Consider the following 26970-nt stretch of genomic DNA (forward strand, 5'->3'; position numbering starts at 1 on the left):
AACATCTAAGATCACCAAAATAATATTGTTTGGATTAAGCACAGCCCATCCATTCCACTTCTGGGCACTTACACAAAAGGCCACAAACAAGGCCATACTAAAGTAATCAGTACAACCATGTTTATTTACTATAGCTAAGATATAGAACCAACCCAGATGCCCCAGAATAGATGAATGGATCGAGATGTGGTATATATACTCAATGGAGTTCTATGCTTTAGAAAAGTGTGTGTGTTCCCTTTTGGCCATATCACCTCCAGCATTTGCTGTTACTAGATTTCATGATTATAACCATTCTAACTGGGGTGAGGTGGAATCTCAATATTGTTTGCATTTCTTTCATGGCTAGAGAAGTTGAGCACTTATTCATGCATCTATTGGCCATTCTTATTTCCTCTTCAGAGAAGTTTTTAGCCCACTTATTAATCCAGCAGTTGTTTCTTTGAGGATTTGTTGTTGGAGGATTTAAATTTTTGAGTTCTAAGTATATTTTATATTTGTGACCCTTGATTGTCGTATGGATAGTGAAAAACTTTTCCCAGCCCCTGGGCTTTCTATTGATCTTGCTAGTTATGTCCTTTGCCATGCAGAAGTTCTGCAGTTTCATGCAATCCTATTTGTCCAACCTCTCTTTGGTTTGTTGTTTCTGGGTCTCTTTTAAGAAAATTTCGGCCGGAGCCAAGGAGCCCTAGAGTTTCTCCTATTCCTGTCTGTAATGTTTTCAGGGTATCTGCTTTGACTTCGACGTCTTTAATCCATTTGGAGTTGATTCTGGTGCAGGCTGATATATAAAGATCCAGCTTTAGTTTTCTATACAGGTGTTCAACCAATTTTGCCAGTACCATTTACTGAAGAGGCTGTCTTTCTTCTATTCTATTTTTTAGTTCCCTTATTTACAATTAGGTGGTTATAGGTCTGTGTGTTCATTTCTGGGTCTTCAGTTCTTTGTTTTAAATATATTTTTTATTGTAAAAATAGTGTACAGAGGGAGTTACAGTTACATGAGTAAGGTAATGAGTACATTTCCTATCGAGTGTTGTTACCTTCTCCTTTGTTTTTTCCCTACCATCCCTTCCCTTCCCATCTCCCCAACTCCTCCCTCCCTCCCATCCTCCAAGTTGTAAAGTTCATTTTTAACATAGTGTCTTGTACATCTCATGGTTACAATGGGTCAACATGTAGCCCTATTTAAGCATTTTGCTTTTTCCCTTTCCCTCCCCAAATTAGAAAAGTGTATATGCAAGATGCAGGGCACTGTAATCAAATACAGTGAAAACAGGGGTTATACCATGGGGAAGAACATACAGAAGAAAGAAAAAATCACATAGTACATTATAAATACATTAAAAATAATAGCAAGAAAGAAAAACAACTTGTGTCCCTGTCTTGGGGTTCATTTCATTTAACATCATCTTATATGGTTATATGTACATAGCTTTTGACCTTTTCTGCTTGTCCTAGACATATACTAGTTATTGCAAATAAGGGAAACCATGGGACCTATGTTCCTTTGGGCCTGGCTTACTTCACTTAATATAATTTTCTCCAAGAAGATTAGGTGGCTATAGGTCTGTGGGTTAATTTCTAGGTCTTCAGTTCTATTCCATCAGTCCTCAGGTCTGTTCTTGTGCCAGTACCAAGCTGGTTTGATTACTATGGCTTTGTAGTAGAGTTTGAAATTTGGTATTGATATTCCTCCAGCATTGTTCTTTCTGTTAATGATTTTTTTGCTATTCTGGTCTTTTATTATTTCATATGATTTTTTGGGTTGCTTCTTCTATTTCATTGAAAATGAGGTTGGGATATTGATTTGTTTTGCATTGAATTTGTAGCCGTATTAGCATTTTCACGATGTTAATCCTCTCAATTCAAGAGCTTGGGACTTTTTTTCCACTTCCTAAGTTCTGCTTTAATTTCCTTTTTCAGGTTTTTAAAGCTTTCATCCTAGAGGTCCTTCACTTCTTTACTTAACTTCTAGGTATTTTATTTTTTGTGGGTCTATAACAAATGGAGTTGCTTTCCTGACTTTTGGCCACACTGTTCTCATTGTTGGCATACAGAGAAGCCATTGATTTTTCAGGGTTAATTTTATTCCTGGTATTTGCCAAAGTTTCAAATCAGCTTGAGTAATTTGGGAGTGGAGTCCACAGGATTCTTTAAATACAAGATCATGTCATTTAGGGACACAATATCTTTTTTCTTTCTTGGTATTGTTTCTAACATATTTATAATGTACCATGTACATTTTTTGTTGCTTTCGATGTTCCTCCATCACGATATAACCCCTGTTTTCACTGTATTTGATGTAGGTGCCCTGCATTATGTGTATACACTTCTCTAAATCAGGGAGGGAAAAGGAAAAAAAACTAAAATGCTTAAATAAGGATACAGGTTGACTCATTATGACAATGAGATGTACAAAACACTATGTTGAAAACGAACTTTACAACTTCAACAGGGGTGGAGGGGTAGTTGTGGAGGTAGGAGGGAAGGGATGGTAGGGGGAAAACAAAGGAGGAGGCACCAATGTTCAATAGGAAATGTACTCATTACTTTGCTCTTGTAAATTTAACACCTCTGTACAACATTTTCACAATTTAAAAATGTACACAAAAAAGACCATGTCATCTTTATGTTTATCTTTCCTTATTTGGATCCCCTTTATGTTTGTGTCTTTTCTTATTGCTGAGCTAGGCTTTCTAATACTAAATTGAAGAAAAGTGGAGAAAGTGGACCTCCTTTTCTCATTCCTGAGTTTAGCAAAAATGGCTTTAGTTGTTCACCATTAAGTATAATGCTGGCTGTAGGTTTGTCATTCATAGCCTTTATCATATTGAGGAATGTTCCATGAAGTCCTAGTTTTTCCAGAGCATTCATCATAAAGGGGTGTTGGATCTTGTCAAATGTCTTTTCTGCATCTATTGAGATAATCATGTGTTTCTTATCCTTTCTCTTGTTGATGTGATGAATTATATTGATTTTCATATATTGAACCAGCTTTAATTCCTGAAATGAATCCTGTTTGATTGTGGTGTATTATTTTTTATGAGTTGTTGAAATCAATCAGCCAAAATTTTGTTTAGAAGTTGTGCATCATGTTCATCATAGAAATGGGTCTATAATTTCCTTTCTTTGATGAGTCCCTGTCTGGTTTTGGATGAGGGTTATGATGGTTTCATAGAAAGAGTTTGGTAGCAAAGTTTGAACTTTCACTTTCAATATCATTGAGAATCGAAGGAGTATTGGTGTGAGTTCTGCTTTGAAGGCCTTGTAGAATTCAGCTGTACCTCTATCCAGTCCTGGCTTTTCTTGTGTGGAGGTTTCTTATTGCTGTTTTTATTTTAATGCTTGATATGGGTCTATTAAGTTAGTTTAAATTATCTTGGTTTAGTTTTGGCATGTAAATATTGGCTATAAAGTCAATTCCTTCTAGATTCTCAAGCTTATTAGCATAACATTTTGAGAAATATTACCTAATAATGTTCTGAATCATGGTTGTTTCTGTGGTGATGTTTCCATTCTTATCTCTGAGTTTGTTTATTTGGGTGTGTGCTCTTCATATTCTGATAGATAGATTGCAGTGTGCTGTAGACAGCCCAGATAAAACTGACATGAAGGGGCTGATTCACTGCTCTCTATAATTTCTTTAATGAATAGCAGTCAGCCAGAGTGATATGATCTCACTATAATGTTGGCACATAATGCCAGGGGAATGTAGCTCACACCTGTAATCTTACTACTAAAGAGGTTAAAATCAGAGCATGGAGGACCCATGCAATCCGTGGAACAAAAGTCCATGAGATGCTTGTCCACAATTAATCACCAAAGGTGCTAGGAAAAGAGATATGGCTCAAGTGGTAGAGAGGTAGTGTTGAACATAAATACTCCAAAAAAAGACCCAGGCCCAGGCCCAGAGTTCAAACATTGGACTAGAGAAAAGAAGCAAACAAGAAAGGTAGTAAAGGAGGAAGGAAGGAAGGAAGGAAGGAAGGAAGGAAGGAAGGAAGGAAGGAAGGAAGGAAGGAAGGAAGGAAGGAAGGAAGGAAAAAGGGAGAGAGGGAGGGAGGGTTGAGGAAAAACAAGAATTATAAAAAAGAGAATTCACTTGCAATTATTTTGTATTGACAATTATTTTATTTGGTACTGAAAGCAATGTAGATTAATGGGTAAATCAACTCAGATGAGAAGCTTAAGTGGAGGGGGATGAGAGAAAAGAGAAATACTGAAGACATACTAATAGTAATTCTCACTCCTCACCAGACATGGCCCAATGTGTGTGATGTGCAGATCATCAGTTTGCCAATACCAAGAGAAACACTGCCTGATGAAAACTGAGAGCTATCTGACTCATGAAGACCCCTTTGGCATGGCTCTGGTCTGCATGGCTCTAGTCTGCCTGGCTCTCTGCTTCTCTGCACTCAAAGCAGCTGTTCTTGGGGTGTTTATCAAATACCAAGACACACACATTGTCAAGGCTAATAACTGGGCCCTCAGCTACATCCTGCTCATCTCCATCACCTGCTGCTTCCTCTACTTTGCTCTTCCTTGGCCATCCCCACACAGCCTTCTGCATCCTCTGGCACACAACATTCACAGTGTTTTTCACCGTTGCTGTCTCCACAGTCACAACCTGGTCAAGACCATCACTGTAATTCTGGCCTTCACGCTCACTCCTCCAGGGAGAAGGAAAAAGCAGTGACTGGTGTCCTGGGCTCCAACCTCATCATCCTCATCTGCACCCTCATCCCGGTGACTCTATGTGGCCTCTGGCTGGGAATCTCCCTTTGTGGACACAGATGCACACTCTGAACATGGCCACATCATCCTGTGCAACATGGGCTCTCTCACCGCCTTCTACTGCGTTCTGGGTTACCTGGGAACCCTAGCCCTGGCCAACTTCATGGTAGCTTTCCTGGCCAGAAACCTGCCTGACACCTCCAATGAGACCAAGTTCCTGACCTTCAATGCTGGTGTTCTGCAGTGTGTGGCTCACCTTCTGTCTACCACAGTGCCAAGGGGAAGGTCATGGTAACTGTAGAAGTCTTCTCCATCCTGGCCTCCAGTGGAGGCCTCCTGGGCTGCATCTTTGCCCCCAAGTGCTACATCCTCTTGATAAGAGAAAAAGGCTTTGCAGAAGAGATCAAAATTTGGAAGAAATAAACCTTAAGATGAACATAAGTGTTGCCTAGATGAATTAGAGGTTCTGAGATGAATCTATACTATTTTGGCAGTCAAAACTTAATTTAAGGAAATTTTGGACAAAAAGGTACTCTTCCTCATTTCACTGGTTATGCTAGAGTAACATCAAGTTTCCACCAAGACTCTAAATTTGCATTTTATCCTAGATATTCTATGCTTCTTCCACTGAAATGTACCTTTCATGCTATCATTCATCCTTTAACATACATTTTCTACCCTGGTTTTTCCTTTCCATTTCGTGTCTCAATGACTCTTCCTACTTAAGCTATATCACTGCTTGAGTATCACTATATTGCAAAATCCACTAATATATGAACATTTATATTGGTGAAATTTCTCGTGCTTCCATTGCAATAATTCAAGTACATTTTCTGCCCTAGTTCTGTGTTTCTTTAGTCATATTTACTCTTTTGCCATATTATTGTGTGTTTTGTAGAAAATCTCCTACTCTTTCTCATCTTTCCTTTAGAATTTTAGAAAGTATGTTAATATGCTCCAGTTTCCCATGGGAATCAATAAGTGTACTTTTTGGGGAAGTATTGCCAGGGCACCAACATGACTAGAGCTGTCCAATGAGCAGGCGGTGCAATAGTTTGATTGTTGGTCATTATTTCTAACTGGAAGCTGAAGGTACAATGTGCACAACTCTCCAAGATTAGCCATGTGGTCTTAGACTTTAAGCATCCTCAATAGTAACAGAGAAACTGAATCATCTATCATAAGAGAAAAAGATCCCCAAAGAGAAAAAAAACAGTAGATATGCCCAGACTCAGAATCTGCCAATGTTCTTTGAGATTCTATGAGAACTGAAATGATTCAACAGTTCAGAACAGTCCTTGAAGAAATCAGAAATGTTCAAGAGCATGAAGTTGGAACATTGTCAGGCCACCACCACATTCTACAGCCACGAGGAGGGCAGAGATCTTGCTGTCATTCAATACTAAAGCTGTGACTGAATGAAGTTAGCTCACCCACACATGCATGACAGAGACATACACAGCACTGTCTCTAATTCTTCTGGGCCATTGCTAAAGGGCAGAAAAGCATCTGCACCAAGGCAGAAGTGTCTGAAAGCCACACAGACTATTCCCAATTACAGTTAATCAAAGAAGACAGGGTTTATGTAATGACTACTATTGTTAGACAAGTATGTACACAATACAGGTGCATTGATGGATTTTTGCTACAAGAAAGCTTTAATGAGAACTAAACAAAACAAAATGAATGATTGTTAGACTACTGTGTCAAATATCTGTATCAAACTCTAAATATTATGATCAGTTACCAAATAGAGAAGTAAGAACAAGAAAATGTTGTATCCAAGTCTAGCGCCAGAGGCTCACGCCTGTAATCTTAGTTACTCAGGAGGCTGAGATCTGAGGATCACAGTTCAAAGCCAGCCTGGGCAGGAAAGTCCGTGAGACGCTTATCTCCAGTAAACCACTAGAAAGTCAGAAGTGGCACTGTGGCTCAAACAGTAGAACTCTTGCCTTGAGCTGAAGAGCGCAGAGACAGTGCTCAAGCCCAGAGTTCAAGCCCCACAATCAACAACAACAACAAAAAGAAAATTTCAGATCCAATTATATTTTTCCCTTTAGGAAGTCTAAACTTACCTTTTTTTTGTCAATTGGAGGGGCTGGGCCTTGGCCTGGGCGCTGTCTCTCAGCTATTCAAGGCTAGTGCCTTACCACTTGAGCCACAGTGCCACTTCCAGCATTTTTTTGTTTATGTGGTGCTGAGGAATTGAACCTAGGGCCTCATGCACGTGAGGCAAACACTCTACCACTGAGCCAACTTCTCAGACCCTAAGCTTACCATTTTATGCTAATAATAAATTGGTAATTACCCTCATATTATTCATTACACTCTAATAGCAGAAGATAATTGCTCCTGGATTCTTAAGGAAATAAAATGTATATTTACGTGCCAAAGGAGATAACCTACCAGAATTATCCTGATCTAATGCCTTATGTTCACAAACAGTGATTCCAATGCAAATATATCACTAATAGTTTATGTGTAAACACTTACAATTTACATTAAAATAGCTTATACTTAGCCAAGCACCAGTGCCTCAGGCCTGGTGCTACTCAGGAAGCTGAGATATGATGATTAGGGTTCCAAGCCAACCCGGGGCAAGAAAAGTCCTGAGTTTTTTATCTCCAATTAACCACCAGAAGATATAAATGTATCTGTGGTACAAGTAGTAGAATGCTATCTTTGCACACACACACACACACACACACACACACACAAACACACACGCTCAGGAACTACACCCAGACCCTGAATTCAACTCTCAGAACCAGTACACACACAGAAAAAAAAACCCAGCAAAACAAAGCTCATGGTCATTTCTTTATGTGGCAATGGTGTATTTATGTTGAAGTATAGAAAGATAAAGTATATGAATGAAAAGAGCAACACAGAATCCAGAAATCATATCTAGGTAAAAACAATATTCTCTGAATAATGCCATCAATTCAGTTTTTGTTTTGTTTTGTTGGTCATGGGGTCTGAACTCTGGGCCTAGGTGCTGTCCCCCAGCTCTTCAGCTCAAGGCTAGCACTCTACGCTTGAGCCACAGTGCCACTTCAAGATTTTTCTGCTTATGTAGTGCTGAGGAGTCCAACCCAGCGCTCATGCATGAAAGGCAAACACTCTACCACTGAGCCACCTTCTCAGCCCCTATCAATTCTGTTTTAAAGGCTGAGGTTCCCACCTAAAATATGATTACAACAATCTCTTTGCAGTCCAAAGGAAAGAGTTTATTGTAGTTTGAGGAAGATAGGAAATAAAACCAGTATAGGAAAAAAGAAAAAAAAAAACTTTTGCTTACCCATTCGGATAACCAACCACCAATAAGAGCTTATAAAACTTGGTGAACTGTGATGTTCACACATGTGAAAGATTTTTTTACAGTGCTATCCTACCATGTGGCTTCCCAAAACTATTGTGTGAGTCTTTATGATTAAGAGATGATATTAAGAGATGATATTCCAAGAGTCCTTCACACATCCATATATCAGTATTTACTGGGTTAAGCTGCTTCTGATTTAGCCATGACCAAAGGGTAAAGAACCAAAGATCTTTTCAAGCCTGATGCCCACTGAAATCTCAGCATCTGTCCTTGGGACTGACAGACCAGGAGCTAGCCAGTGCCAGACACTGTCCCTGAGGGTACAAGCATGGAATCCACACCTGTCCTGGAGACACTGGAGTGAAGGAGGGAAAGGATGAGCTTAACATTGACTTCTATATGACCTTGGGAAAATCAATGCCCGTAACTCACAGTTAGCCAACTTGGTCATCTTATTGGAACATGTCTGTAAGGAGTCCCAAACATTAATAGAAGAAGAAGAGAAGAAACAAGAACACCCACAATATTTGGTAGGAGGGGTCTTTAAGCTACTTTGACCAAAGATAGTGTGCCATTTTTTCCACTGCTTTATTTTTCTGCTTATTTTTATTTTTTAATTTAATTTAATTGGTGAACATACTGTACAGAGGGGTTACAATTACATGGGCAGGATAATGCATACATTTCTTACCAAGCATTGCAGCCTCCTCCTTTGTTTACCCTTCACATCCCTTCCCAGGCTCTCCCCTCCCCACCTCCCCAACCGCACTGACGTTGTAAAGCTCATTTTCGACATGACAACTTGTACTTCTCATTGTTGCAACAGGCCCACCTGTATCCTTAAACGACTTGTTTTTCCCCATCTCCTCCACAAGTTATACTGACATCAAATATAGTGAAAGCAGGGGTTATACTGTGGGGGAGGGACATACAAAGCAACAAAGAAATAATCTTATAAATGTATTAGAAACACATGCATGAAAGAAAAAAAACATTAAAATACATATCTAAGGGTTCATTTTCCTAACATCACACTATCTGACCTTTTCCACTTGACTCATACATATAATAGATATTGCAAATAAGGGAAACCATCCATGGGACCTATGTTTCTTTGGGCCTGGCTTACTTCACTTAATATAATTTTTTCCAAGTTTTTCCATTTCCTAACAAATGGGGCAATGTCATTCTTTCTGATGGAGGCATAGAATTCCATTGTGTATATATACCACATTTTCTTGATCCATTCATCTACTGAGGGGCATCTGGGTCTGTTTATTTTTAATATCCCGTAGTATTCTATCACTATTTTTATAGGTCTAATTTCCACACTGTAAATGTGTTACTATTTTAAACATACTGACTAAAATCTTGAGTAACATTTATTTAACTTTTCATATTTTGTGAAAATATCAATATTATATGCATCATTTTTTTTCAGTTACATGCCAGTGTCTCCCTTAGAAGGCTGAACTCTGAGGATCAGAGTGCAAAACCAGCATGGGCAGAAAAGTCCAGGAGACCCCATCACTAGAAAAAATGTTAGGGTATAAGCATTTCTCAAATAGTAAAGTGCCAGCAATGAAGAAAGAGGCCAAGTATAAGAGAGCATGAAGCCCAGAGGTTTAAGGCCTGATACACACACACACACACACACACACACACACACACACACACACACACACACACACACACACACACAAACTTTTCTAAAGCATAGAATTCCATTGAGTATATATACCACATCTCGATCCATTCATCTAGTGTGGGGCATTTGGGTTGGCTCTATATCTTAGCTATGGTAAATAATGCTGTAATAAACATGGTTGTACTGGGAGCTTTAGTATGGCCTTGTTTGTGGTTATTTGGGTAAGTGCCCAGAAGTGGAATGGATGGGCTGTGCTTTATCCAAACAATATCATTTTGGTGGTCCTAGGTGTTGAACCCAGAATGCTGTGCTTGCAAGGCATGGACGGTATTTCTATATCTCTCCCCAGGTGCTCCAATAATTGTCACTGAGCCTTTTCTGACCATGGACTACTCTGACCCTTTAACTTTCACCTGGCATCCTCTGGTACCATCCATATGCATCATCCCTAGTGGCTTTCAGGTGAGCATATGTTTTTTTGCCACTTCTTTTCTTTTCAACGTTTTTTTCCAAACAACTTCACAGAAAAGAAGTCCATCCCTGGAGTTCGAACATCTAGAGTCCTGGATGAAATCACAGCCCGGAGGGTGTGGAGAGGAAAATGCTACACATGTTTTCCAACTTTTGTTTTTGACCTTGAACCCGCACCCCAGATGCAGGGCCGGAGGGCAGAACGACTCTGTATTCCTTCAGGACAGAGGAGGAGGCCTGTGGTGCATTCCAGTGGCCATGCAGGTAATAAGAAGCCACAGAAACTGCAGATCCATTTAGACACCTGCCTGATGCTGCAGGCTCAGTCTACAGCCGGAATCGCAGATCTGTGCAGTCTGCAGGAATGTTCCCTGTGGCTCTGACACTGTTTCTCCTCCAGCTTCCGCTTGTGGTCAGTTCCTCTGAAGATGCCAGATGCATTTACACAGAGAAATCTGTCGCACACAGCAAGGGAGATGCGGTGATTGCTGGGTTTTTCCCCCTTTATTCTTGGGAATTCATTCGCAACATGAATGACCCTGGTATGCGGCAACAGGGCCATCGGTAAGTGATTTCATGCCCTTTTGCATTTTCTGTTGATTTATTTAAAAGGAGGGGAGGAGGTTGGATCCATTGATTGTTCTCTAGATCTTGTGCACTGCCCTACTACCTGACAAATGTTAATTCTTGGGGGGAGAAATGCATCTCTCTGGAAGAAATGCATCCCGTTGTCTCTCTTTGAAAGAAAGATCATGCTTCTGTGTTTCAATGTACCATGTTTCTGAATTGCCTTCACCAGACCTCGTTTTCCCCAATTACCCTGCCTCATTTTCCCCTAAATGACTTTGGTTCCTTCATCTTTAGGGAGGTAGATGAAAAAATATTTCCTGTATTTTCTGTAAACTTGCTGTGCCTCATTTTCCCCTAATCTGTCTTGTTTCATTTTCCCCCTAAATGACTCTCTTCTCTTAATCTTAAGGAAAGTAGATAGGCTATGTTTAAACTTGAGTTTTTGCATTTCTGGCAGTCATTAACTTAGACTATCTTTCCTCATTTTTCCCTTAAATGACTTTGTTCCCTTAATCTTCAGGAAAGGATCTGAATGAAGATCTCTTGTATTAGTTTAAACTTGGCTTTTATAATTAGTAGCAGTATTTTTTTTTACCATGTCTCACATTCCCTAGATTATCCTGCCTCATTTTCTCCTAAATGACTTTGGTCCCTTAATTTTAAGGGATGTTGATTGGTGAAGACCCATCTCCTGTCACTGTATCAAGTTGAGCAGTAGCACCCATACTGCCTAACCAGGGATTAGAAGACCTATCCTGTGTTTTCAAGGGGTAACATGGGAAATTCACTTGCTTGATTGATCAGACATCTTTACAAGCATTCTTTGACTCAGAACTGGAAAGGAAGTGAAGAAATTAAGGAAGATAATAAGCCAAAGAAATAATACAAGGTGCAGCAGATTAATATTTATCCAAATGTTAATGCCATAAAGATAAACAATTGTTCTCTTCAAGTGTTTCCAGAGAACCATGAGGTAAGGAGGTTGTTCAAGCTAAGAGCAGAGTGACACTTAATATCAATTTGAATGTGTAAATCTGGAAGAGCTGAGGAGATATTTGAGTTGTCTGGAATATACACATGACATTTAACCTTTAGCATTATGCAGGTTCGTCCTTGGGCTCTGGTAAAGATGTCTAAAACCATCCAATTTTAAAGGATGGCTTGTCTTGTCCCATTGCCTATAATTATATTTTTGCTCTTTCCAGAAGACAGTAGTCATTGGGTTCAATTGCCCAAGAGTGGAGGTTAGCCATCAATAACTTCCCTTGTATGGTGCTAGGCCCACTGTAAAAATTAGTTCGTTTCCAAGTTAACCCAGAGAATAATCACTAGAAAAGGTAAAGATGGCTTCTTGTACATCCTAAGAATAAGGTAGAGCTCTAACAATTATTATGACACTGAAGACTTTTCTTATAATTGAGTAAACAAAAGTTAAAATTTGAAAATGGCAGCCATTCTACTTGCCTCATTTTCTGTAGTCTATCCTTCCTCAGTACAACATCTTCAGTCCATTGCCATCAAGACCAGCATTGCACTGGATCAGGACCAAAACCCACTCAGGTTGTACATGATGGAGGTAGGCCCAAGGCCAAATGTGCCACAGCCAGCCAAAATTAGTGATAGCTGGAACCAAAGTCTGATTGGTGGTAGATGTCTTTCCAAAGTACTGGGTGATCACAGAGCTCTTCTAGAGGAACTCCTGGGTATAGGGTCACTGCAAACTTCCAGTGCTATCACCTGGCCCACAATAAACATTTAAGCCAAAATTGCCATTTTATTCCTGGCCCTAATCACAGTGAGTGGGATGGAGAACGCTGCTGTGTCACAGCATCTAAGTGATGTGAATAAAGAAGCCACAGAGCCATCTTGGTGGGCACCACCCTGCATCAAGGCTCAGTCTCCCATCCAGAGAGCCCAAACTGCCAGGGGGTTGCACTGAGGCTAACACACCAGCTTGTAGTGCTATAGGTCAATGCAAAATTGTGTCCTAAAGCTTCACAGGACTCTGCCTGCTGCCATCTTGAGCACTGTTCTTCGGTGAGCAGAGGTCCAAGTTTAGGGGTGAGTTCTGAGAATGGAGCTGAGCCAGATCACAATGGAGTAACATAGCAACAGAGAACTCACAAATGTGGGGAGCAAGGCAGGTGTTACCATGCTCCACTCATGGTGGACATCATCATGGGTGGCACTTGATTCTGCTGCAGTGACCTTCATATATCTCCTGATAGAATCTAATGGGACCTTTGGTCCAGGTAGCAAATTGGGACTCTAGGTTTTTCTGGATTATGTGTGCAGCCACAGCATGCCTGAAACAGGGTTCTAAGAGAAAACCTTGACCCTACCTTGTTCTCTGTTTGCCAACAACTTGTATCCAATGCTTGCTGCCCTTCACAAGATTGGGGGAGGGAGGGTATGACAGTGACTTCCTTCTCTGTCCTAACATACCAGAGGCACAATCTAAAGGACTAGATTTACAGTTGAGAGTATAAGGCATGACCCCAGCACTGTGCTCAGTACATGGGCATGGTGCATTTAACTTGAATTATCTCCTTCCCTGCAATGTTACAGGGTTCTCTGTCCACTCTGAGCTACTAGTGCTGGTGGAGGGGAGGAACTTGGAGATGTCTTACTTCCTCCTTTGCCCACACATGCTTTTCTGTTGTTTCTAATAGAGGAGGTCTCTCTGGTCCACACCTCCTGAATTTATCATCTGTTGTTTGGTCGGTGCAGCATGTTCAGTCTTCTTCGACTGCCAACTTTCTCTGCTTCTGGATGATTACTTTGAATGATAATGTTCTATAAGTCAGCTTAGACTGCCTGTGACTACGTGACCAGAATTGTAGTGTTTTATTTTATTATGAAAATTTTAGCCTGTTCCATGGAGACCTAGATTTCCTCCTATTCCTTCCTGTAATTTTTTCAGGGTGTCTGCTTTGACTTCAAGGTCTCCAATCCATTTGGAGTTGATCCTGGTACACGGTGATATGTAAGGACCTAGTTTTAGTTTTCTACAGGCAATAAACCAATTTTGCCAGCACCACTTACTGAAGAGACTGTCTTTCTTCCATTCTAATTTTTTAGCTCCCTTAGCAAAGATTAGGTGGCTATTGGTCTGTGGGTTCATTTCTGGGTCTTCAGTTCTATTCCATTGAACCACAGGTCTGTTCTTCTGCCAGTTCCATGCTATTTTAATTATTATAGATTTGTAGTAGAGTTTGAAATTTGGCATTGGTATTCCACAAGCCCTGTTTTTTCTGCTAAGGACTGTTTTTGCTTTTTGGGGTGTTTTATTGTTTCATATAAATTTTTGGATTGCTTTTTCTATTTCTTTGATGAGTGAGGTTAGAATATTGATAGTTAATGCATTGAATTTGTAGATAGCCTTTGGAATTATTGCCATTTTCATGATGCTAATCCTCCCAATCAAGGAGCATGGGAGGTTTTTCCACTTCCTAAGTTTTGCATTAATTTCCTTTTTCAGGTTTTTAAAGTTTTCATCATAGAGGTCCTTCACTTCTTTAGTTAATTCCGAGGTATTTTATTTTTTTGTGGGGCTATTACAAAAGCAGTTGCTTTCCTGATTTCAGCCATGCTCTTCTCATTGTTGGCATACAGAAAAGCTATTGATTTTTTTACCTTCAATTTCATTGAAGAGTTGGAGGAGTATTAGTGTGAGTTCTGCTTTGAAGACATTATAGGATTCAGCTGTAAATCCACCTGGTCCTGGGCTTTTCTTGAGTGGGAGATCTCATTGCTGTTTCTATTTCAATGCTTAATATGGGTATGGAAGGTGTTTAAATAATCTTGGTTTAGTGTCAGCTTATTGATATTTGTTAGAAAGTCATCCATTTCTACAGAAGGGAACCTTACTGCATTGTTGATGGGAGTATAAACTTGTTCAACCATGTTGGAAAGTAGTATGGAGGTTCCTCAAAAGACTCCACATAGAGCTCCCCTATGACCGAGCAATCCCACTTTTGGGCATTTACCCAAATGATCACAAACAAGACCCCACTAAAGCTACCAGCACAACTATGTATATTGCAGCATTATTACCATCGCTAAGATATAGAACCAACCCAAATGCCCCTCAGTAGATGAATGGATCAAGAAAATGTGGTATATATACACCATGGAAAGAATGACATTGCCCCATTTGTTAGGAAAAGGGAAGACTTGGAAAAAATTAAATGAAGTGAAGTAAGCCAGGCCCAAAGAAACATAGGTTCCATGGTTTCCCTTATTTGCAATAACTAGTATATATCTGAGACAAGCAGAAAAAGTCAGATAAGTTGATGTTAGGTGAAATTAATCCCAATATAAGGATTCAAAAGCTTTTTCTTTCATGTGATTGTTTTTAACATATTCATAAGATGATTTCTTTGTTGTTTTGTGTGTCCCTCCCCCACAGTATAACCCCCTGCTTTCACTGTATTTGATGTCGGTATAATTTGTAGAGAGGAAGGGAAAAAAACAAATCTTTTAAATAGGGATACAGGTGGATCCATTGCAACAATGAGATGTACAAGTTGTTATGTCAAAAAACAGACTTTACAACTTTGGCCCAGGGCAGGGGGGTGGAAATGGGAAGGGATGGGAAGGGGAAACAAATTATGAGGCAACAATGCTTGATAAGAAATGTACTCATTTTATAACCTGCTACTTTGCCAAAGTTTTGAATCAGCTTGAGTAATTTGGGAGTGGAGTCTATGGGATTCTTTAAATACAAGATCATGTCATCTGCAAAGAGGGAGAGTTTTATTTCTTCTTTCCCTATTTGGATCCCCTTTATGTCTGCATCTTGTCTTATTGCTGTAGCTAGGCATTCTAATACTAGATTGAAGAGAAGTGGAGAGAGTGGGCATCCTTGTCTGGTTCCTGAGTTAAGAGGAAATGGCTTTAGTTTTTCACCATTGAATATAATGCTGGCTGTAGGTTTGTCATATACAGCCTTTATTGTATTGAGGAATGTTCCATGGATTCCTAATTTTTCCAAAACCTTCATCATAAAGGGGTGTTGGATCTTGTCGAATGCTTTTTCTGCATCTATTGAAATAACCATGTGGTTCTTATTCTTGCTCCTGTTGACGTGATGAATAATATTAATTGATTTGCGTATATTGAACCATCTTTGCATCCCTGAAATGAATCCTGTTTGATCATGGTGTATGATTTTTTGGATGAATTGTTGAAGTCGATTGGCTAAAATTTTGGTGAGAAGTTTTGCATCAATATTCATCAAAGAAATGGGTCTATAGTTCTCTTTCTTTGATGAGTCCCTGCCTTGTTTGGGGATGAGGGTTATGATGGCTTCATAGAATGTGTTCGGTAGTGAGCTTTCTCTTTCAATTTCATTGAAGAGTTGGAGGAGTATTGGTGTGAGCTCTGCTTTGAAGGCCTTGTAAAATTCCGCTGTAAAACCATCTGGTCCTGGACTTTTCTTACCTTGGTGGTCTCTTATTGCTGTTTCTATTTCAATGCTTGATATGGGCCTGTTGAGCTGGTTTAACTCATCTTGGTTTAGTTTTGGCATGTCAATATTTGCTAGGAAAAGGTCCATTTCTGTCAAGTTCTCAAACTTATTACCATAAAGTTTTGAGAAGTATTCTCTTATAATGTTCTGAATCTTGGTTGTATCCATGGTGATGTTTCCATTCTCATCTCTGAGTTTATTAATTTGGGTGTGTTCTCTCCTTTTTCTGATAAGATTTGCTAAGGGTCTGTCAAGAATGACATTGCCCCATTTGTTAAGAAATGGAAAAACTTGGAAAAAATTATATTAAGTGAAGTAAACCAGGCCCAAAGAAACATAGGTCCCATGGTTTCCCTTATTTGTAATATCTAGTATATGTATGAGTCAAGCGGAAAAGGTCAGATAATGTGATGTCAGGAAAATGAACCCTTAGATGTGTATTTTAATGTTTTTTTCTTTCATGCATGTGTTTCTAACGCATTTATAAGATGATCTCTTTGTTGCTTTGTATGTCCCTCCCCCACAGTATAACCCCTGCTTTCACTATATTTGATGTCAGTATAACTAGTAGAGGAGATTGGGAAAAACCAGTTCTATAAGGATACAGGTGGACCTGTTGCAACAATGAGAAGCACAAGTTGTCATGTCCAAAACGAGCTTTACAACGTCGGTGTGGGGGGGGGGAAGGGGGGGAAGGAATAGGATTGGGATGGGGGGAGGGGGGAGGCTGGGAAGGGATGTGAAGGGTAAACAAAGGAGGAGGCTGCAATGCTTGGTAAGAAATGTACGCATTATCCTGCCCATGTAATTGTAACTCCTCTGTACAGTATGTTCACAAATAAAATTAAATTAAATAAAAAAAAAGAAATGTACTCATTACCTTTTCATGTAATTGTAACCCCTCTGCACAGTATTTTCACAATAAAAAAAAAATGGTCCATTTCTACCAGATTCTGAAACTTATTAGCATAAAGTTTTGAGAAGCATTCCCCTGCAATGTTCAGAATGTTGCTTGTTTCTGTGGTGATGTTTCCATTCTAATCCTTGAGTTTATTTGGGTGTGTTCTTTTCTTTTTCTGATAAGATTTGCTAAGGGTCTGTCAATTTTGTTAATTTTTTCAAAGAACCAACAGTTTTTTAAACTTTCTATGGTATTTTGGGATTCTAATTCATTTAATTCTGATTTGATTTTAGTTATTTGTTTCCATCTACTGGGTTTATCTTGCTGCTTGTTTTCAAGGAGCTTTAGGTGCCTTGTTAAATTGTTGCTTTCAGATCTCTCCAATTTTTTGATGTAGAACCATGAGCTATCATCTTGCATCTGAGTACTGCCTTTGCTGTGTCCCCGAGAAGCTGGTAATTTGTGTGTTCATTTGTGTTGAGAATTTCCTTTCTAATCTCTTCCATGACCCACTGGTGGTTCAACTTAACTTGTGTTTCTTAAGAATTGTTTCATTTGGGGCTGGGAAGGTGGCTCAGTGGTAGAGCGCTTGCCTTGCATGCTCGAGGTCCTGGGTTCGATTCCTCAGCACCACATAAGCAAAAAAGAAAAAAAGCCAGAAGTGGCGCTGTGGCTCAAGTGCTAGAGCGCTAGCCCTGAGTGGAAGAGCTGAGGGACAGTGCCCAGGCCCAGAGTTCAGGCCCCAAGACTGGACCAAAAAAAAAAAGAATTGTTTCATCTACAAACCTACCTCAAGGTACTCAATGAGTTGTTGTGTGAGCTGGACAAGCTCCTGTGTCTCAGTTATCAATGCTTATCACATATCTACAAATGTCAGAGAGAAAAGCCAGCTCTCTCACTTTCTGCAATCTCAGAAGAATAGCATTCTGGTGTATGCTGATCAAATCCTGTTTCAGGAGCTCTCCTACTTCTAATTACATTCCTAAGACTCCAAATTCTAATTCCACCCTCTTTGCAGATAGGGTCTAAACAATTAATTTATACAGAGACAAACATTCAATTCAAAGGTCTTGAGATTTCAACTTAATCAAATTTGTAGTACTCGTTTACTACCTAAACTTCTGTGATATCTGTGCAGGCTCAACTTAAAGAAATACCAGTTGGTTCTGTCCCTGACCCTCGCAGTTGAGGAAATCAACAAGAATCCCCATCTGCTACCCAACACGACCCTGGGGTTTGAGATCTATATTTCACATTATGTAGAAGCTGATCTGTTAGAGAATCCACTGACCTTACTGTCTGGGAAGAATAAAAACAGCCCTAATTATACCTGCAGGAGATATAGCAAAGCTGTAGCAGTACTCACAGGAACCTCAAGCACATCTGCCCCAATTGGAACACTGCTAAACCTCTATAAACTTCCACAAGTGAGTCTGGGAGGGATGGTGAGATGAGAAGGTATGTTCCCCCTGTCGCTGTCTTGGACATGCTGAATAAGGGGAAAGGAAGAAGTGATATTATGAAGCTCTATTATTGAATGACCTCAAAGGAAAAGACCCCCAAAATTGGGTGGTGTGTCCATATTATATTTGTTGCAAGAGATAAAAGGAGAGTTTATAAGAGAGCAAAGAATGAACTCAGGTTCTGAACCTTATCCATACATTTCTATAAAGATCTTGGAAAGTGTAGGAAGACAACTTTACGTTTGGGAAAAGCAAACCTTCCCAACCAACACTGCCAGTTGTTGTTTAGTTCACATCAGGACTGAAACTTTGACTTTGACCATTCTCTTCCTGTTACTTTTCCCCTTTTTAGTTCACCTTTGGGTCTTTTGATCCTTTCCTGAGTGACCATGGACAGTTCAGTGCTGTCTATCAAATGTCTGCCAAAGACTCAGCTCTAGCCCTAGCCATGGTCTCCTTGATGCTTCATTTCAGATGGACCTGGGTGGGACTGTTCATCACCGAAGATGACTATGGTGTGTGGTTCCTCTCAGAACTGAGAGAAGAGATGGGCAAGAATGGAATCTGTTTTGCCTTTGCAAACACAATCACATACAATGCCATACCAAATTTCGCAAATGATGCATTGATATATAGCCAGATTATGGAATCATCAACCAATGTGACTATCATTTATGGGGACAGTGAATTTCTACTAAGCTTTATTCTTAAATTAGGGGACTTTTTAATTACAGGGAAAGTCTGGGTCATGAACTCACCCTATGAAGATGTGACCCTCAGCAAAAGATATTTCCTGCTAGACACCTTCCACGCACCCCTCACCTTCTCTCACCACCATGGGAACATTTCTGGGTTCACCAGTTTGATCACATTAGCTGAATATTCCAAGAACTCAGAAGATATTTCCCATCCTAGCTTATGGATTCAGGCTGTTCAATGTATACTGATTAAGTCTGATTGTACAAAATTGGGGCACTGTTTCTATAATACCACACTGGATTGGTTGCGGGGGCACATTTTTGACACAGCTGTGCCAGAAGAGAGTTACAACATCTACAATGCTGTGTATGCCGTGAGCCAAGCCCTCCATGAAATGCTTCTTCATCACACGGAAGAGCCACCAGCACACAATGAGCAACCAAGGATATTTCTCTCTTCACAGGTAAAGACATATTTTAAGTGCTCCAGGCACAATGTCTTTCTAGACCCTTTCATAGCAGATGGAATTAGGTAGTCTGTTTCTTTTATTGAAAGTACAAGGTGCACTGGGCCCATCATGCTCTCCATGAAGTAACCATACAGCTGTTTGACAACATTCTTGAATAACACTGCATCCTTGAGAAGGAAGTGTTGTGTCTTCTTTCCCCATCCTCACTTTGTGTTTTATAAGCCTTCACCCTTTTAATAGTACAAATCTAAATTCTCCTTGTAACTGATTAATATAGCAGGTCAAGATTGACTAGTACTTGAAAACCTTAAGATTTTCTTGGCACGAAAGTTTCACACTTGTGGATCTCTCCAGGTTACTTAGGAGGCTGGGATCTGAAGATTTCAGTTTAAAGCCAACTACTTGGTTTTTGTTTACCTATTTTTCAGACTGACTCTCTGATCACATTCATAAAATAAGTGATTGTGGTTTGCTGGAGAGAAGCAGTGGAGGTCTGTCTTATTTTAAATCTTTATTTAGGTGGATGTGACTGGAGTTTTAATCTTTTAAATTTGGGTCTCTGCATCCTATCCTCGATAACAAGATTTTAGAAACTTGGTAACACTTCAGTCCTCTACAGGTCTGAATTTGCTCCATTGTTTGGATTCTTGTGCTGTATGTGAATTATATGTGTGTGGAGATGAAATGTTATCAGCACTGTCCATCATATTGGGTTACTGTAGTCACTGGGAAGCACTTCAACCTAGGTTAATATATGTCTTTTAGCTTCATCCCTTTTTGAAGAAGATCCAATTTATCAATGCAGTTGGAGAACAAGTGGTTTTGGATGAGGAAAGGAAATTGGAGGCAGAGTATGACATTGTGAATTTATGGAATTTTCCAGATGGTCTGGGACAAAGGGTAAAAGTTGGCAAGTTTTCTCCATCTAGGCCACATGGTCAACAACTGAGTTTGTTTGAAAATCTGATAGAGTGGCCCATAGGAATTACCAAGGTGGGTCATTTCTACATTTTTCACTCTCTCTTTTTTTTAAAAGAGAAATATTGTTATAATGACATAGTTGTAGAAAGAGATTACAATTTCCTAAGTCAGGTTATGCATACAACATTTGTTGACAATGTCATCACATCCTTATTTCTCCCACAGAATTGTTTGTAACCATAATGTCATGATCTATGTATAAGTAAGCAATAAACTTTTCCTATTTTTAAGCTATTCACCTAAACTATGGCTCCTGGGTATACATGTCACAACTTTCTGGTTATGGAAGTTGCTTACAAACTGACTCAGGGATGGGCTAGGAGCACATTTAATTACCAATATGTTATTAAATGATTGCATATTCACTATCATAAAAGAGAAATGACATCTGTTAATTAGAATTCCAACTTTGTGGCAAAACACCTGAGAAAACTTAATTAGAGAACAGAAAGGCGCTTTGCTCCTGCCTGAAGATTGCAGACCATGGACAGGTAGACTGTTGCTTTTGAGTCTCAAGTCAAACTGAATGTAAGGGAGATTGCATATTCCAGTGGGTACCCACCTAATGGCAACTGGGAATACAGAAGAATATAGGAATAATCCTTGGTACCACCCTAGCCCCTTCGAAGGGATCAGCCATGCTTTAGACAATGGTTTTGAAGTTTTACTGAGTGATTTTCCTCTTCTGCTCTCCACATGTTCACAGAGGACTAAGAGAGAAGACACATCATGACCTGAACTCAAGAATGTGATACAGGATTTGTTTACTCTTTCTTAATTTCCTATGTATTAGCTCCACCTCTTCAAGGAACAATCACATCACTATATCACCAAGGGCTGGCGTTCAAGACCTGACATATTCTTAGAGTCATCTTATATGAATATAGAAGACAATTCAATTGATTTCTTGGCTATACACAAACAGAGATTATGCCTCTTAATAATTTTTTTCTAAAGCACTGCAGTTTCTAGGATATCTTGTTACAGGGAGGATAGTCACTAACACTCATTTGAATTTTCTCAGACTCCTCAGTCTGTCTGCAGTAAATGCTGTGGTCTTGGATTCAGGAAGGCCCCTCGGGAAGGAAAAGCTCCATGTTGCTTTGACTGTACCCTTTGCCCAGTGAATGAGATTTCTAATAGGACAGGTGAGTCTGTCACTTACAGAGAAATTTCCTATCTCTCTCTCCTTACCTACAGTTCATACATGTCAATGAAGTGCCTTACAGTAGTGTGGCAGGAACAGACATGTGCCTTCACCTTGAGTTCCATAGCTATCATTGACCATAGTTTTGCTTGGAATAACTCAGTCCACTGGTCTGCCATTATATATTCGATTTCACTTTCTAGTCTATTACAGGCTTTGATTATAAAATACCCCTCTCCTCACTCACCTTATCTTAGCTTTAAACACAAGATCAAGTACCAAGCCTTGATTTTTAAGAAGATGTGGAAGCTGGGAGCTGATGTCTCATGCCTAAAATCCTAGCTACTCAGGAAGCTGAGATCTGAGGATCATGTTTCAAAGCCAGCCAGGGCAGAAAACAGGAAGTGGTGCTGTGGCTCAAGAGGTAGAGCACTTTTCTTGAACTGCATTGCTCAGGGACATCACCCAGGTCCAGAGTTCAAACCCCATGACTGACCAAAAAAATAAAAACTGATGTGGATATCATAATGGAATTATGGGTCTAACACAGCCTTTCCTTTCTGAGGGCCCAGCTCTGCCCTTCCTTTAAATTAATTTTATTTTTCACTTAGCATACCTAAATGATACCAGGCGGGTTGCTATGATTACTCCATACCTGACACTGGCACTAATTTGACTAGCAACAACTCAAATATACTTCACTCAGAATTAGCTACGTTCTACATTTGATTTCTCTTCTACCTCCTCTGGCTCATCCTCCCCAAACCCCCCATTATCCCAGAATGGCATTGTTCTTGACTGGGAGCAAGTGCTTTTGTGTAAGCAATGCTTATGGTGTGGTGTAGACAGTCCTGTTAAAACTGACATGAATGCACTGATTCTCTGCTCTCCATTATTTCTTGAATAAGTAGCAGAAAACCAGAGTGATATGACCACCCTATAATGTAGGCACATAATGCTAGGTAAATGTAGTTCACACCAGTAATCCTACCCACTAAAGAGGATAAAATCTGAGAATGGAGTACAGATGCAATCCTGGGAATGAAGTCCATAAGATGCTTGTCCACAACTAATGATCAAAAGTGCTAGAAGAAGAGATGTGGCTCAAGTGGTAGACAGGTAGTGTTGAACACAAATACTCCAAAAAAGGCCCAGGCCCAAGCCCAGAGTTCAAACACTGGACAGGAGAAAAAAATCAAGCAAGCATGCAAGCAAACAAGAAATCATGCAAGCAAGATAGGAAGGAGGGAGGAAGGAAGGAAGGTAGGAGGGAGGAAGAGAGGGAAGGAGAGAGGGAAGGAGAGAGGGAAAGGAGAGGAGGGAAGGAGGGAGGGAAAGGAAGGAAGGAAGCAAGCAAGCAAACCAAGCAAGCAAGCAAGAAAAGATAAAAGCAAGAAGAAAGAAAGGAAGAAGGGAGAGAGGGAGGGACAGATGGGAAGAAGAAGAAATATAAGAAAGTAAGAGACTCACCTGCAATTATTTTGTATTGACAATTATTTTGGTACAGAAAACAATACAGATTAACAGGTAAATCAGGTCAGATGAGCTGCTTGAGTGGAGGGGATGAGAGGAAAGAGAAATACTGAAAAGACATACTGAAGATTAATCATGATTCTCACTTCTCACCAGACATGGAACAGTGTGTGAGATGTCCAGATCACCAGTTTGCCAACACCCAGAGAAACCACTGCCTGATGAAAACTGAGAGCTTCCTGACTCATGAAGACCCCTTGGGCATGGCTCTGGCCTGCACAGCTCTCTGCTGCTCTGTACTCACAGCTGCGGTTCTTGCGGTGTTTATCAAGCACCAAGACACCCCCATTGTCAAAGCCAATAACCGGGCCCTCAGCTACATCCTGCTCATCTCCCTCACCTGCTGCTTCCTCTGCTCCTTGCTCTTCCTTGGCCGTCCAAACACAGCCACCTGCATTCTCCAGCACACCACATTTGCAGTGGTCTTCACCATGGCTGTCTCCACGATCCTGGCCAAGACCATCACTGTGGTTCTGGCCTTCACGCTCACTGCTCCAGGGAGAAGCACGAGGCTGTGGCTGGTGTCCCGGGCTCCTAACCTTATCATCCCCATCTGCACCCTCATCCAGGTGACTCTCTGTGCCCTGTGGCTGGGAATCTCACCTCCCTTTGTAGACACAGATGCACACTCTGAACATGGCCATATCATCATACTCTGCAACATGGGCTCTCTCACCGCCTTCTACTGTGTCCTGGGATACCTGGGTGCCCTGGCCCTGGCCAGCTTCACTGTGGCTTTCATGGCCAGGAACCTGCCTGACACCTTCAATGAAGCCAAGTTCTTGACCTTCAGCATGCTGGTGTTCTGCAGTGTGTGGCTTACCTTCCTGCCGGTCTACCACAGTGCCAACGGGAAGGTCATGGTGGCCGTGGAGGTCTTCTCCATTTTGGCCTCCAGTGCAGGGCTCCTTGGCTGCATCTTTGTCCCCAAGTGCTACATCATCTTGATAAGACCTGAGAGAAATTTTTCGCAGAAAAGATCACAATCTGCAAGAAATAAACCTTAAGATGAACTTAAGTGTTGCCTGGATGAATTAATTAGAGGGTCTGAGAGCAGTCTATACTATTTTGGAAGTCAAAACTTAATTTGAGGAAGTTTTGGACAAAAAAGTTACTCTTCCTCATTTCACTGGTTATGTTAGAGTCACCTCAAGTTTCCAATAAGACTTTCTAAATTTGCATTTTATCCTAGATATTCTTTTTTTAAATAAGTTTTTAATGTAAAAATACTGTACAAAGGGGTTGCAGTCACATAAGGAAGGTAATGAGTACATTTCTTATCAAGCATTTTTTTCTCTTCCTTTGTTTTCCCCTATCATCCCTTCTCTCCCATCTTCACAACTACATCCTCCCCCTCCCTGTGCCTAAATTGTAAAGTTCGTTTTTTGACATAGCGTCTTGTACATCTCCTTGTTGCAATGGGTCAACCTGCATCTCTATTCAAACAATTTTTTTTACCTTCCATTCCACAAATTATACCAACATCAAATATAGGGAAAACAGGGATTATTCCATGGGGAAGAGACATACAAAACAACAACAAAAAAATCACATGGTACATTAGAAAAAATAGCAAGCAAGAAAAAAAATACTTGTGTCCTTATATTGGGGATCATTTCTATTAACATCATCTTCTCTGACTTTTCTGCTTATCTCAGATATGTACTGGTTATTGCAAATAAGGGAAACCATGGACCTATGTTTCTTTGGGCCTGGCTTCATATAATTTTTTTCAAAGTATTCCATTTCCTAACAACTGGGGCAATGTCATTCTTTCTGATGGAGGCACAGAATTCCATTGTGTATATATATCACATTTTCGTGATCAATTCATCTACTACGGGGCATCTGGGTTGGTTGCATACCTTAGCTATGGTAAATAAAACTGCAATAAACATAGTTGTGTTGGTAGCTTTAGTATGGTCTTGTTAGTGATCATTTGGGTAAATGCCCAAAAGTGAGATTGCTGGGTAATAGGGGAGCTCTATGTGGTGTCTTTTTTTTTTTTTTTTGGTTGGTTGTGGGGCCTGAACTCTGGGCCTGGGCACTGTCCCTCAACTCTTCAGTTCAAGAGTAATGCTCTACCACTTGAGCCACAGCTCCACTTCCATGCTGCTGAGGAATTGATCTCAGGGCCTCATGCATGCAAGGTAAGCACTCTACCACTGAGCCACCTTCCCAGCCCTTGGAGTCTTTTTTTATATATTTATTTTTTTATTGTGAAAATACCATACAGAAGGGTTAAAATTACATGGGAAAGGTAATTTCTTATCAAGCATTGTTGCCTCCTCCCTTGTTCCCCTTCCCATCCCTTCCCATCTCCCCACCCTCACAGCCTCCCCACTCCTATTACCCCTATTACCTACACCCCAGGCAAAGTTGTAGAGTTCGTTTTTCAACATAATGTATCATACATCTCATTGTTGCAATGGGTCCATCTGTATCCCTTCCCTTCCACAAATTATACCAACATCAAATATAGTGAAAGCAAGGGTTATACCGTGGGAGAGGGACATACAAAGCAACAAAGAAATCATCTTTTTCTTTTTTATATAAATATGTTAGAAACAATCACAAAAAAGAAAAACATTTGAATCCTTATCTTGGGGTTCATTACACCTAACATCAACTTATCTGACCTTTTCTGCTTGTCTCAGACAAACACTAGTTATTGCAAATAAGGGAAACCATGGAACCTATGTTTCTTTGGGCCTGGCTTACTTCACTTCATTTAATTTTTTCCAAGTCTTCCCATTTCCTAACAAATGGGGCAATGTCATTCTGTCTGATGGAGGCACAGAATTCCATGGTGTATATATACCACATTTTCTTAATCCATTCATCTACTGAGGGGAATCTGGGTTGGTTCCATATCTTAGCTATGGTAAATAATGCTGCAATATACATAGTTGTGCTGGTAGCTTTCGTATGGTAGCTTTAGTATGCCCAAAAGTGGGGTTGCTGGGTCATAGAGGAGCTCTATGTAGAGTCTTTTGAGGAACCTCTATACTACTTTCAACATGGTTGAACAAGTTTACACTCCCACCAACAATGCAGTAAGGTTCCCTTCTGTCCACATCCCCTCCAGCATCTGTTGTTGTTAGAGTTCTTGATTATAGCCATTCTAACTGGGGTGAGGTGGTATCTCAATGTTGTTTTGATTTGCATTTCTTTAATGGCTGGAGAGGTTGAGCATTTTTCATGTGTCTATTGGACACCTTTCTTTCCTCTTCAGAGAAATTTCTCTATAAGCCTTTAGCCCACTTATTTATTGGGCAGTTGTTTCTTTAAGGATTTCTTATTGGGGAATTTAATTTATGAGACCCTTGTCGGTTGTATGACTAGTGACGATCTTCTCCCAATCGTTAGGCTTTCTATGGATCTGGCTAGCTATGTCCTTTGCCATGCAGAAGCTCTGCAATTTCATGCAATCACATTTGTTCAAACTTTCTTTGATTTGTTGTGTTTCTGGATCTCTATTAAGAAAATTTCGGCCTGTGCCATCAAGACCTAGGGTTTCTCCTATTCCAGCCTTAATGTTCTCAGTGTATCTGCT

At 40.2% G+C, this 26970-nt stretch overlaps 1 protein-coding gene across 1 annotated transcript; it reads left to right on the plus strand.

The window, feature by feature from the left end:
- Nucleotides 1–4834: 4834 nt before the first annotated feature.
- Nucleotides 4835–24421, plus strand: LOC138813646 (vomeronasal type-2 receptor 116-like). The gene is made up of 8 exons (XM_070002043.1): nt 4835–4980; nt 10361–10442; nt 10579–10742; nt 18261–18549; nt 18938–19747; nt 20519–20746; nt 21759–21882; nt 23511–24421. Exons 1-8 carry the CDS (start codon nt 4835–4837, stop codon nt 24419–24421), a joined length of 2754 nt encoding a protein of 917 aa, XP_069858144.1.
- Nucleotides 24422–26970: the final 2549 nt, after the last annotated feature.

The sequence above is a fragment of the Dipodomys merriami genome, unplaced genomic scaffold (assembly GCF_024711535.1).
Source record: "Dipodomys merriami isolate MVZ:Mamm:240054 unplaced genomic scaffold, mDipMer1.0.p SCAF_6, whole genome shotgun sequence".
Lineage (NCBI taxonomy): Eukaryota > Metazoa > Chordata > Mammalia > Rodentia > Heteromyidae > Dipodomys > Dipodomys merriami.